The 14,614-nt window shown below is 35.0% G+C and overlaps 1 protein-coding gene across 1 annotated transcript in view; it reads right to left on the reverse strand.

Moving 5' to 3' along the window:
- Positions 1 to 3,188: 3,188 nt before the first annotated feature.
- The window catches only part of LOC129000441 (intraflagellar transport protein 140 homolog), a 39,043-nt gene continuing 27,617 nt past the window's right edge, over positions 3,189 to 14,614 (reverse strand). Inside the window, exons 24-34 of the mRNA XM_054427404.1 lie at positions 11,594 to 11,733; positions 10,482 to 10,628; positions 9,679 to 9,831; positions 8,604 to 8,727; positions 7,840 to 8,000; positions 7,151 to 7,295; positions 6,630 to 6,815; positions 6,120 to 6,338; positions 5,378 to 5,532; positions 4,335 to 4,543; positions 3,189 to 3,692 (exon numbers count right to left, since the gene is read on the reverse strand). Of these exons, the coding sequence (XP_054283379.1) occupies positions 3,589 to 3,692; positions 4,335 to 4,543; positions 5,378 to 5,532; positions 6,120 to 6,338; positions 6,630 to 6,815; positions 7,151 to 7,295; positions 7,840 to 8,000; positions 8,604 to 8,727; positions 9,679 to 9,831; positions 10,482 to 10,628; positions 11,594 to 11,733 (1,743 nt within the window). The 3' untranslated portion in view covers positions 3,189 to 3,588. The remainder of the gene's footprint in view (positions 3,693 to 4,334; positions 4,544 to 5,377; positions 5,533 to 6,119; positions 6,339 to 6,629; positions 6,816 to 7,150; positions 7,296 to 7,839; positions 8,001 to 8,603; positions 8,728 to 9,678; positions 9,832 to 10,481; positions 10,629 to 11,593; positions 11,734 to 14,614) is intronic.

A 14,614-nucleotide genomic window follows, 5' to 3' on the forward strand; every position in this document is an offset into this window, starting at 1 on the left:
TTTATAACTATGTTTTGCTATAAACTAATTTACTTTTGTGACCATTATACAATAAAAAGGTCACTGAGCTTTTGGTATATTTGGTCTTTCTAGAAAAAAATAAAAAACTCAAAAAATTGAAAAAAGCCAATAAAATCTGTTTAAGTTTGTATAACTCCGAAAAAACTTACCTTAGACCCGAAAAATCGTTATGTTTGTATAGAGGTGTGCTTCTTTTGTGCATAAAACATTGAAATATGACGATATTTTAATTTTTGAAATTTGTATGATAGAAATCATAAACGTGATGGTCAGGGATAAGCGGTACGGTCGTGAATTGTCTGGAATAATCTAAATCTTTCTAAACAATCCTTCAATTATACTGTTAGTTATAATAAAAATATGTGTTCCAATTAAACTAAACTGTTCAATTTACAATTATATTAAAGTTATTGTCACGACCAAACACACTATAATCCATAAGGCTGGATTGGTCGTGAAAAAACCTGCGATGGTCGTGAAAATTTGGTCGTGAAATTACGTGTTATTTGGCTCTGTTCTGGCAGTAGCCCTGCACCTCATGTTCGAGGATACAAAGTGGACTGCTAGGTTAATCTAGCAATTGAAATATCTTATAAACAAAAATTAACACCATGTCTACTTCATCGAATGACTACGTACGGTCATGGACACACCAAAATTACAAAAAACACAATCATTCCTTTATTAATCTTGTAATTCCTCCTTTCAACTCGAAACGACCGGCACTACAATTCGACGTACACCCCGAACTAGTCTCTAAAACCAACTGACTCCATCGACGCCAGGCTTGCCACTGTCGTGCTCCAAATTTGAAAATTTTTCCCAAATGGTTGTGACGCCAAATCGAGGTACAGACTTATTTTGTCATGGTAGTCAGTTTGCAATGACAATAAAATTATAATATGCTCCTTTTTTTGTAAGTTTAATAACCATTGATGACATAAATATATGGCTTTATATATTTCGGCATGAATAATTAGTCTAAAAACAGCGTGAAAGTTGGAAAATGTACCCTAGGGACACGTCATGGTCGTGAATTTCGAGACTTTAAAAATACGAAAAAAATACCTAGAACCTATTTAAAACCAAATAAATGTGTGAAACATGTTGCCCCCGTCCCAAAAAATATTAAAACACACAATAATAAACTACAAATCCAGTATCTACGAAGTAAAAGGCCAGGGACATGAAAACGTACGTTTTTAAATTTTCACTCTTAGATTGAAATATCTCTCTCTTGTATCCATAAATAATTGTTTTTTTGTTCCTTTTATTTAACAAAAATGTATTTTATGTGGTATCAGACCTAACTCATGGTACATTTACTGAGGAATGATTTTTTTATGTACATAATTATAGATACATGATATGTGCGTGTTTCAAATAATTTGTTATGGAGCTTTCATTGGACAAGTTTTATTGAAATGTAGTTTTATTTTTTATTCTTTAAAGGAATAGTCATAAGTATTTGAATATTGATTGAATTTAAAGAGATTGTACGTACTATTTAAGTTGAAGGGCAAGTATTATTTTTTATTTACAAGTTTAGACCTACAGATCTACATGTACAATTCAAACTGAATACTTTTATAAGACTTAAAAATTTAATTTTTATTTTGATAGAGCAGGGAGTCCTCACTAGAATATCTCAGAAATTAAATTGGTTTGTATCAAATTTTCCTCGGGCCACAAGCAGTGGCGGCTCATGATTGCTTTTGGTGGGAGGGGGGGTCAGTGGAAAGGGTGATCCGGTGGGATCGTAGTCCTAGCAAATATTATTTGCCAAATACTATAAAGGATTTGAAATATAATTTGTTTTTTATACAATATATTATGCATAATGTAGTTGTAATATGTATATAAATGCTGAATTTGAACTCGTGTTACTTTGTTACCTGTTAGCCTACTCAGACTATAATATAATTTAACCGTAAAAAATTGTATTGTGATAAACGGTTCAGCAAATTTATTTGTAGTTTCAATTTTACCTCAACTGTTGCCTATTTATCTTTCTATTCTGAGCTTTTAGGTCCATCAGATTGGTGCAAAATTGTTGTTTTCTGTAAGAGTAAAAATTTGTATTTTGTATTTAATAAATTAAATTGACTGCAATAAAATCCAATGGAACCAACAGTTAGCCTTACTTAAAACACAAGTTTGCAAACCAAATGGAAAGAACGCTAGGGAAATTAGCAACACAAAAACACTGTAGTTGCTTTTTCACACTTCCATCTCTAATTATGTTTCATTTTACAGGAGTTTTTAAAATAAACATTGTGTGGACTGAAGAAATCAATCTTAATCTGATACACATGGTACAGTAGTCGCAGTTAGTCTGAGCGCGCGGACCCTTGTGTACTAACCGTCCCCCACGCCAAAGCCAGGAAGACAGCGCTGAGGCGCTGATCAACCCCAGAGAGCCATGAGCAATAAACAACATCCCCCCCTACACCCCCGCCATAGCGCGGCCGCGCGCCTAGACTAGCTGCGACTACTGTAGTTCTCGTTCAAGGAACATGATTGTATGAACTTTTTCCTTTTTCTTCCTGAACAGAGCAGGCCTATATGGAGTAAGCATCCTTTTGTCAAAATGTTTGTGTTCTTGAGTTTTCAGTGGAAATATTTGTTTTTGAACCCTTTTGCCTTAAACCCTAAATTGGGCTTTTGGAACTGATCCATTGGTGTGTGTGTGGTAAATCTTATTACCTTCTCCAAGTACCCTCGGAAAATTAAATTTTCCTTTTTCAAAATGTAGAAAATAACGCCTTGATTCTAAAATTATAGTTTTTTTCCCCCACAAATCTTCGGAAAAGTGGAAAAACAGAAAAAATATTTGCTACGCCAAAATTGGTCATGTACTCAAATTAACCGGTAGAGCAAGCTGAACAAGAATAGGCAAGAACTTTTAAGATTCGATTTAATGTCAAGGTAATGGGACAAATCTTGTGTCTGTTTTTTAGATAGATAACCCTATCTTAAGGTGGCTATGCGAATACCATTAGGTTTAAGTAATTGTAAAGGTGGGGACACATTCTTTAACAAAAGTGTTTTTGTTACCCAGAAAATGCTTTCTTCTAACAGCACCAGTAACTTAGTCAGTGGAAAACTAATTTTGAAGGATGTTTGTGTGGTAAAAATTTAAAGACAAAATAAGTTTACATCACATTTTTATGGACGGAATGATGTTTACATTAAAGCCTTGAGTGCTAATCCTAAAACTAAACGATATAATAATCTTAAATAATAAATTAATAAATAGCAACAAGTTAATTGACAAAAACTTGCTGTGTTACACTTCTGCCTAAACATAATTAGTCATATCACAGAAACTATAATACCATTAATTTCCCTTAAAGACACTTCACCGAGGGTACCTTATGTGAAATACATAACAAAAGTAAAACAATATTTATATGTTCTCAAATGAAAAATTGTCTAAAAAGTCAGTAGAAAAATTATGAGATCTTTTTAAATAACAAGATACTAAGGTGTGGCGTTACTAACCTAAAATTAATCCTGAATCATTTAAAAAAATACTTAAAGATATTTTTGTGCAAGTTTTGGAGGTTATGTCATATCGACAATTACTTCTTCTTCCACTTCCTGCCCATCTTCTTCTTCTTTTTCTTTGCCTTGAGTCTGGGTAGCTAGACCAAGTCTTTCAAGAATATCTAGACAAAAAGTTGCACATAGAGTAAAGACTAGCAGTACAGTAGCTAGTAGTGTTGTATTATATGTAAGGCAACGATTTTACTTTAATATATGACTGGCTGGACATTTTCAACTAAATGTTGTAAGAACTGTAGTACTTATGAAATATATATATTTTTAAGTAATTTGCTGTGCTAATTAGAAGTATACCATGGTTAAACTATCATGGTTTTAAAGACCTTAATGGTTTCATTTTCACTAAACTTCCATCGGTTCCGCACCCTCTTTGTCCAGCAAGTTTTTAATTGTGACCACACTGATTTTATATTTTTTTGAAGTGTTCTGTGTTTTGTACAATGCACTGTGTTGAAGAGGATTCAGCTCGTCTGTAAATTTGAAAATAATACCATCAAGGACTTGGAAACCATGGTAAATTAACTTGGTCCAAAAAACCACTTGGCTATAAACAATCAAACTTAACCTATTATTTCTATAATATATCATTGTGATTCAGAGGCTATGCCACAACAGAAGATATTTTCTGATGACTATGCAGAAAAAAACCCCACTTTCAGCAATTTAACTGAACAGTAAAGGGCCTACTGCACATAGCAAGTAATACCTACTAATACTTTGCAATACAAATAAAATTTGTTACCCACCTCTAGGCACATACAGTGCCAGATTGTGATGAGGCTGAGCGCTGCGTAGCTGATGAGCCCATTGTGCAGCAGACTTCCAGTCTCCAGCTTTAGTGGCATGTTGTATCATCAGACTGTACACATCCCCTGTCCTGACCAGGTCTGATGTAGTGTTGAGTAGCAGTTGACACTGTACCAGTCCTGCTTGTCCTTCACCTCTCTCAAACATCCTGTAAATGAGGATGACAATACAACCAGTGTACAGTCCCCAGCTTTAGTGGCATGTTGTATCATCAGACTGTACACATCCCCTGTCCTGACCAGGTCTGATGTAGTGTTGAGTAGCAGTTGACACTGTACCAGCCCTGCTTGTCCTTCACCTCTCTCAAACATCCTGTAAATGAGAATGACAATACAACCAGTGTACAGTCCCCAGCTTTAGTGGCATGTTGTATCATTAGACTGTACACATCCCCTGTCCTGACCAGGTCTGAGGTAGTGTTGAGTAGCAGTTGACACTGGACCAGCCCTGCTTGTCCTTCACCTCTCTCAAACATCCTGTAAATGAGAATGACAATACAACCAGTGTACAGTCCCCAGCTTTAGTGGCATGTTGTATCATCAGACTGTACACATCCCCTGTCCTGACCAGGTCTGATGTAGTGTTGAGTAGCAGTTGACACTGTACCAACCCTGCTTGTCCTTCACCTCTCTCAAACATCCTGTAAATGAGAATGACAATACAACCAGTGTACAGTCCCCAGCTTTAGTGGTATGTTTATCATTAGACTGTACACATCCCCTGTTCTGACCAGGTCTGAGGTAGTGTTGACACTGGACCAGCCCTGCTTGTCCTCCACCTCTCTGTCAAACATCCTGTAAATGAGAATGACAATACCCAGGAAGAAATTATAGTTTAAAGTAAAATATTCTAAACAGCAGTCTAATACACAATAATTATACTCAATAGTTATTTAGTCCCCAGAGCACCATTTCACAGTGTTTTCCTCAAGTTGAGCCCTGCATCTGATACTTTGACTAACACTAACATTTTTGTCGGTTACCTTCGAACGTCCAGAAACTTCTTCACCAGTGCTATCTTGTTGCTGACAGCCTCTGCTACCTGACTGTACTGATCTGCGTCTTTGGCGATACAGCGGGAGGCTTCATTCAGAGCTCCCAGCGCCTTCTCATAGTTACCATACTCGTCCACCTCTACCTGATGTGAATGAATAGTATGAATCATTCAGGCAGGCAGTAATGTTGTTAAATAAGGTCAAGCTCGAATTGATAAACCAGGGATAGGTTGCTGGATTTTCCAAATGAACTGTATTTCAACAATTTCAAAGAAATCATTTTTGGTGTCATAGTTCAAGAGTTATCTGGTCTAAAAGTGTCAAAAACAATTTATGTATTGTTATAAATTTACTTCTTCTAATTAAATTTTGATGGTACCTAAATAAATAACACAATAAATATTAATAAGCTTAATTAGGAATTACGGTAATAAGCTTTCATGCTGTACAAGACAGTTATTTCGCTAGTAGCCTATACATATTTTTTAGAACTTTTGAGCGAAAAACCGAAAAATAGGATCTTTAAGCCCTCCCCTCCTTCCCCCTACCACAAAGGCCTGTTAAATGGCAGGGAATTTTGTGTGTTCACCTCCTAACTAGGCCTTAAAAAGTCACATCGTTGGAAATTGTTTTGAATGATCTTCCTCTTTACTTTTTTTTAGAATCTGTTGCAAGGATATAGATTAAAGGTAGGACAAAATAACCAATTACATCAATAATCTTAGTATACCTGAGCGCAGGCCATGTAGAAGTTAGCCAGCAGGTGAGGAGCCTTGCCCTTGGTGTAGAAGGTGATGATATTCTTCAGCAGATCAGGTTTAGCTTGCCAGTCAAGGGACTGTAGATAGTTAGCAGCCATCACGTAGATCTCTTGTTGTCTGGACACTGTAGCGAAGAACACTATCTTGTCTGTGTCACCAGACTTGAGCAAAGCCTTCATTGCCTTTACCTGTAATGAAATCGTAGCTAAGGACTAGTTGATCCAGTAAAATCTATATATTTATTCAGCTACTTTTAATAAGCTTGTCAATTGCTATAAATTTAATTAATACCACAAAATAGTTTTGTACAATAACTATAAACTTTTGTTGCTGGTCACAAAATATCCGAAACTTAAGAAAGTTTTGATCCATTAATTCACACTTTGTCAGAGGCTCAATTCGACTAGTACGTTTATTTTCATCCTACAACCGGCTAAAACATCAACACAAGATGTGTTCATCTTCCCACAGTCACATACCTTCTTGCCTGCCTGGGTGTATTTCTTGGTAGCCAGATGGTAGTTGGCTTGAGCAGCTGCACATTGTGCTAGAAGGTCTAGCAGTTCAGCACGGCCAGGTGTGCTAGTGGGAGGTGTGAGCACATCAGCCAACTCCTCCGTCAGGATCACAGCGTGCTCTGAACACAACGCTATAGCCTCGTCATACTGCAAAATACACACACAAAGTTAACAGTAAACAGGAGATGGGCAAGTAATAGAATTTGTGATTAAATTTTGACAGATTAATCTTGAGATAGGCTTTTCCTATGGTCAAAGTCATCTGTCCATTCTAGGTCTTCCTTTAGATGGCCGTGAATTGGTGAAAATAGTGGATAAAGTTTTTGTTTAGTTGTATGTTGAAGAGTAATTCCAGGTCACTACTTGCACAAATTATGTTCTCATTACTTATTACACAATTTTCTATTAAAAAATCATAGAAAAAATTGTATACTTAATAATTTTAAAAATAAGAAAATAAATCTTAAACCATAATGTTTCACCTTTTTGGCAATGGCTAGAAGCCTGACAGCTTTCTCAAAGTGTTGCTTGTCAATGAAAAACTGGGCACACATCACCAACAGTTCACTGTCCGAGTCAGAGTTGAGTTCTGAGGCGATCATCTGGACTGCTTCAACTTGCTCATACCTATACAATACATATGTGGGGTTGAGGATATTGACACAATTAATTTGATAGATATTTACTATATTAAGTAAAAGAAATCCTTAAGTGGTTTAGAGAGGAGGGTAAAAAATTTTACTCTCTCTTAACATTATGATAAATTTTGGTTTAAAAAGAAACTGAATATGTAAAAATTCCTAATTTTGGTTTTGTGAATAAGAGAGTGGTATATTGGAGTTTTGTTGCAGTACTGTAATGCCTAAATATGAATAATGAGGCAGAGCCATTTAAACAAAATAATTAGTGGATAAGTATTTTCACTAAATATAGGCTACTGATAATAATTGTAATGCAATATTAATATTACCCTAAAACGCAAAGAAAAAATATTTCTACTAATCACAATGGACACCTAGTTTTTAATCTAGTTTGGTAGCAGCGTACTCCATGTACAAGGTACAGAATTGCAAGTATCACAATATTGTTAAGAACTTAGATAAAAATGTTTATAGTTAATTTAGAATTGAAACTACTTTCTTAGCTACTTAATGGTATTCTGAGTACAGACCTGAAGGCAAGGTCTAGAGCACGATGCAACATGCCTGCGCGGTGGTATAACTGTACAGCTTTGTCTGGGGCGGAGGGAGCGAGGTAGCCAGCAACTTCCAGCTGCTCTCGACGACCTGCACCCTGCGCTAATGTCCACAGCTGCTGGTCCAGACCTTGCTCCTGTTAACAACCAATTGTGACGGCTATAGAAGATATCCCTTCCTTTCTCTATACAAGAAACTATTTTACTTTCTCCTTTCATACATAGTACAAATATAGAGAAAGAATTGTTTCCGTAAAAATGTTTCGGGTAGAAATATTTGTTTTGGATCTCCCTGAACCATTTTGAAATGATGCCTGTGTGTATGTGGATGTATACAGAGCTGCAGACTACTAAACCTGTGACCCAAAAGAAATTTGGTATGTGGGTACTACTAGCTTGTGGTATCTCCAGACGTTTTTCATCTTGTTGAAATTTCAGTTTTTAATGGTTTTGTCATAAAAACCTATAAATTTCATAACAAAAGTAGTAAAGTTTTAATGTCAAGTTAAAGGGAGTCTAATGGACGTTAAGCCAAGCATGGATCAAAGGTTCTAGTTAAAATTTGTTTAGGAAGATCAGTTATAGTTGTTATCTTTTTTTGCCTGTGTTCAGGAGTAGTTTGTGTATTACTCAAGTGTTGTATGTGTCTGTTTGATGATACCATTTCTTGGTACTAATGTAGATCATTCCAAATGACAATAGTTGTTTCTCAAACCACCCACTGTCTTGTAGCCACTTACCTTACAGATCCTGATGGCATTGGCGAAGGCTGTGGCTCTGGTGAAGAAGTGGATAGCCTCAGGTATCCGACCCATGTTCTCATACTGCCTGGCCAGGTGATAACAGGCTGCTCGATCTCCAGAACTAGAAACAAGTTTAGTGTCGATTGCTACATATACATTGAAAGATTAACATATTGTGTTTCACTAATTTGTCAATTTGAATTAGTCAACCTAAATTTTGCTTTTTGATTTTTAATCATATCATGAAATTGAAATGTTAAATTATCTACGAATTAATCTTATGGAACTGGAAACTCAAATAGCTAACAGATGTAGCTTTCCATAAAATTAATGTAAAATGCATAAAAATTGGCCAAACCTTTTTACAAAAGTGAAATTAGTGGATAATTCTACCTTAGTCTGAATCAGAATGTTAACCCTCATTGTAATAAGTAGGTCTGAATAGATTAAAAAATTTACATAAGATTGTAGCAGAATCCTCTTATTAAATAGTCGAATCTCAGTTCTTAAGCAGATTCATCAATCAGTAAAAGGACTAAATCCAAGATGTCATTTTTTCATTTCATACCAAACATCATATAGCACAACATGATGAAAAATAGTTATTTGTGCAACTAGTGAGCAAAGGGAGCAATTGACTCACTCGAGAGAAGGCGAGTGAGGAGTGGTTTCTCGAGTGAGGCAACTGCACTTTGCACTCGAGTTGCACATTATATTTTTCCTACAGTTACCATAAAACAAATAAATTGGTAAAGAAACGTGACATATTTTTACACAGAAGTGAACTTTTAATATTACATTTAATGATACAACAGTACAACAGCTGACCAGCTGATTTACAGCCAGTGCTGCCAACGTATTTCGCGCGCATACGACCTTGTAATAGTGTGCCTTGTGATAATGTTACGCGCTCACTGTTTTGTGCCTTCACGTTGCAAATCTGGAGTGAGTGAGACAAAGTATTTAGAGTGAGACTACTAATTAATTAATTAGAGTTGGCCACTTTGCTTTCTCAATTCAGTGAGAGAACATGTACATTGTTAGGTAACTGTAGGAAAAGTGTATTGTCTACCTGTTGGCGATTTCCGCAGCTCTGTCAAAGTCCTCCAGGAAACACATGACTCGTACCATAGACAGATGATCACCGGCCTCCGTATAATGCTTCATGGCAGACTCCATATCTCCTGTGCTCTCCATGTATTGTGCCCACCACTTGATCAGTGCTCTAGGAACACATACAGAAATGTGACTTGCGATGTCTTAGTGCTGTCCGGTTTAGAAGAACTAGCCAGGTTCAAAACAATCAATATGTTTAATTCCGAATCAATTACTTATTCTTTGTCCGATTTCCGTGGCATCAAACCCTGCAGTAGATATATAAACTATTAATCCTGAATGTTTTTAAAACATTTAGTACACTCTATTTGAAAACATGGTAGTGTAATCGACTGTAAGCTAAGTCAAAGATGTCAAGGGTTCTAGTCTTAATTTTGCCAATTAAATTTTTTTGTATGAAAAGTACTTTTGCTGTAGTAGTTATTTTCTTTTTGTTGCCTGTGTTCTTAAGTTGTATGTGTATGCCCTACTCAAGAATATACAATAATAATATACCACTCAAGAACACAGGCACTGAAAAGGGTAGTAACTATTTTAATATACCTAATTCAAATTGTTGAGCCTGGGATATACTTAAGAAATTATAGTTAATTTTTGCACTGTACCGGGCCACCCCTTGCTTTATTAAATATGTTACACCCAGGCCTAAAATCAATTCCAAGTTAACTTAGGGACTACCGGTATTCCTATCTTCCGAGTTTTTTACTTATGTCATCCTAATGGTTATTGAAAAGGGTTCACAATATTGTAATCACATACGGGTCACTAGACTTGGTGATGTATTTCTCCAGAGTTGTATAGTCATGCAGCAACATCCGAGGTACTTGTTGTCTGTGAGTGTCGGCTCTCTTGTACATCTCTGCAGCAGCCTCCACATCTCCCTCCGTCTCTAAATGTTTCCCGTACCTGCCACACAGAATAAAACTTACTTTATGATTTAAAAGATTGCAACCATGATAAAGTGTTAGAACAGATCAACTGCAAGTAGCCAAGTATCCAGATGCCATGTTAGTGTATAATCTAAATTAATCCACAACAAAATCAAATACTTCTGCCACATCAATTTTTGCTACGATTCAAGGAAAACCTGAAATGATGTAATACATTACATAACTTTAGAAGGAAGAAGAAATGGATACACAACTAACTCAGCTAACTGCAAGTAAGCTTATTCAGAAGAAGGTAGTAAAAAGAATTTACAAAATATAAGCAAAATATCAATTGAACTTATCTAATGGACATTTTTCTGCTATAAACTGCCTGGAACTCTGTGAGTTTCATCCCTAAGAGTACTGTATCTGTTTCTTCTTTCTTGATGTTATCTTAACAAGTAAGTCCCCTATATTTTACTCAGGGGCTAACAGTTGGCCAGAAGGATTGCTTCTGCCCGGAAATAATTTGTGGGCCAAGCTCGATTTAGCTTTTATTTTCCCGATTGGAACACACAAAGATGTGCCATCTAAAATTGACGATTATGCTACAATCGCATGTGAGATGTTCACGGTTTTCTCGTGATCGTGGGAGACAGTGATGATGTTGCCGCAACTGCAGGAGATATTCCAAATTTCACCATGACCTCAGAAGATGATCTTGATTTAGCCAAGACCACAGAAGGTGTTCTACATTTTGCTGGGATGTGGAAGATGTTCATAGTTTCACCGATGTCTGAGGGGATCATGTATAACATTACGTATGAAACAATTGCAGTATTAAAATTCATATTTTAAAAATCAATACTTTCCAAAGCAGCTTGATTGTGTCCCCAGGCTGACATTTTTTACTCAACCCAACCTTAAAAAGTCCTCAGACTCCTAATTTCAGGTGATTTTCTATCTGAAACACCAAATTCTATTCATTAACTCTAGTCTTACCAGTGACACGTGTGTCGTAGATGTATTCTGTCCTTGTCCTCTGCCAATCGGACACTGTCAGGCCACTTGCCACAAGTCTGTAGTAGTTTGTTTAGCAAATCCCATCTGCCACACTCTGCATACAGCCTCTCCGCCTCCTCCTACAATCACAAACATGATACAATCTAAAGATCAGACTGAAGAGTATGGACTGACAATCCCACACTAATTCACAGCCACGTAGTGCCCATATTTGGGATTCTCCTTTGAGAACAATAACATATTCTGAACACCCATGAGCACTGCCAAGCAATAAGTGAGATTAGAAGGAATGCCTTGTTAAGAAAAATTTGAGTATAACTGTACTCAAACTCTGTGTAACTCAGAGAGGAGCAACACAGTTTCCTTACAGGTATATATAAGTTCAGACAACTGATCAAAGATCGGAATCAGAAAAGCTTTATTCAAGATTTATACAATATATACATGAAATAAATGCATAAATACAAAATGGCATCAAAACAGCTTATTACTAATTAAAAATACTCGGTTAATAACCTAAGCTAAATAAAACAGGGAAATTTAATTAATGTAATTACATCTTGTAAAACTCTTCAAATGAGTAATATGCTCTATCAATTAGAAACAGAAACAGTTTAAGTTTTTTTTAGGACCTAATATTTTATATAAATATTTCTTTTGGTAGATGATACAAAAACGTAATATCTGCAGCTGTTGGCTTTCTCAAAGATCAAGAGGTTACAATCGTATTGAAACTGAAATAGACCTATTTATTGCGGTTTTCGTCAACATGCAGTAACAGGCGGGAACAGACTGTTATTGTATTAATTATGTGTTTTAGCAAATTTCCCTATAGGGAAGTAGCTATTACCGTAGGTGGCACGGTAAGACCTAGACCCGGGACCGATTTACTTTTTCATTTTGATGTCCCCAGAGGCCAAAAACACCATTCGTTCAAATTTTTATATATGTATATATACAGGGTGAGTTTCTACTGACCGTGTTAACTTCGCCAGTAGGCTCTACTCACTAAAAGGAACAAAAAAGGTTCTATAAACCCATGACCGATTTTCAACTGTTTGGCTATAATAGGGGATTTTGTGTTTTTCTTATTTTATTAGACTTTGCTCTAATAAAAACTTAACCAATTACTTTAGAGAGTTATAGTTAAAATCATTGGAAAGAATATTAAATTTGCTATAGATTAAAGGTTTCATTCAACAATTATACCATTACATAGTCCACGTTATATCCAAAATAAAGTAAAAACTGCATTAAATTAATTAGTTATAATAATTTTCATGAGCCCATTTTGATACATAAACCTGCATCTATGCAATGTTGAAATGCATAAAAAACTTGGCCATTTAATAATCTTTCAAATGATATGCTATTCGATACTATTAATATAAACCAGTGAGAAATTACTAATAAACTACAATAAAACACGGTTTACAGATTTTGTTTTTGTACAGTTTTTACTGTTAATAATATTTACTGTATTAATCATGTTGGCATACTCTTGATTGGTAAAAGGTTCCATAGCTTAATAAATGTAGAAAAATGCTTAATTGACTTGGAAATACAAAGTTAAAACAACAAATTACTCAACAATGTATGTTCAAACAGCTGAGTTATCTAGCTATAGATAACAAATCAATAAAAGCTGAATTAATCAAGCACAAGGTAAAACTAATTACACAGCATTTAAGAATCAAACAAACTGAATCTTTGAAAATGCGAAAAAGCTTGAGTTTATACATTTTATTAATTAGGTTAATTTTAATAAAAATTTACAAGTTACAAAAAATTTAAAAATTTTATCAGATTGTTCAATATAATACAACATGGAGTATACAGTAATTATTACATAACAGTAAAAACTATACAAAAACAAAATCTGTAAACCGTGTTTTATTGTAGTTTATTAGTGATTTTTTCACTAGTTAATATCAATAATAGTATTGAATAGCATATCAATTTGAAAGATTATTAAATGGCCAAGTTTGTTATGTATTTCAACATTGCATAGATGCAGGTTTATGTATCAAAGTGGGCTCATGAAAATTATTGTAACTAATTAATTTATTACAATTTTTACTTTATTTTGGATATAACGTGGACTATGTAATGGTATAAATTGTTGAATGAAACCTTTGATTTATAGCAAATCTAATATTCTTTCCAATGATTTTAACTATAACTCTCTAAGTTAATTGGGTAAGTTTTTATTACATAATTTGTGGAGCAAAGTCTAATAAAATAAGAAAAACACAAAATACCCTATTACAGCCAAACGGTAGAAAACCGGACATGGGTTTATAGAACCTTTTTTATTCCTTTTAGTGAGTAGAACCTACTGGCAAAGTTAACACGGTCAGTAGAAACTCACCCTGTATATATATATATATATATATAGACTTATATATATATATACGTCCGTGAACGCGATAACGTGAGTAATTTTTTTCAGATTTTGATGAAATTTGGTTTAAAGGTGTAAAGCGGGATAAACTTGAATGAGTTTGCGAACCAGCACGATCGGACCATGGGAACGGGGCTTTACGGGGGGTTTTATGGGGTAAAAATTGGTTTTTCTCACTTTGGACCCTCAAAACACAAAATTTCCCGATTTCTCTTTAGACCTTTTTAAAGAGCTTAAAAAAACAAATAATTTAATATATAAAAGTATTTTTGTTCGATTGTTAGTAACGGAGAAAATTAAAAAAATTGTAAATTTAAAATTCCCATGTTATTCTTATGGAGAATATTGTCAAATGTTGTAGTTTGCTTGTTTATGGATATATTTTGATCAAACTTGGCAAATTTATTTATTTTGTACTAAGCTATCAATATTTTACTCAAAAACACACTTTATCAGTTTCCTTGTAGCAGCAAACCTAGGTACTCGTTAAACCTAATGTTATTAAAATATATTTAACTGAAAATCAATTCAGAGAAATGGAAATTCGCTTAGTCGGCAGGTTTGCTGCGGCGGGGGTATTTAAATATGTCTTGTTA

Source organism: Macrosteles quadrilineatus, unplaced genomic scaffold (genome assembly GCF_028750875.1).
Source record: "Macrosteles quadrilineatus isolate MER2022 unplaced genomic scaffold, UCM_ALF_1.0 Scaffold_8__2_contigs__length_117827958, whole genome shotgun sequence".
Lineage (NCBI taxonomy): Eukaryota > Metazoa > Arthropoda > Insecta > Hemiptera > Cicadellidae > Macrosteles > Macrosteles quadrilineatus.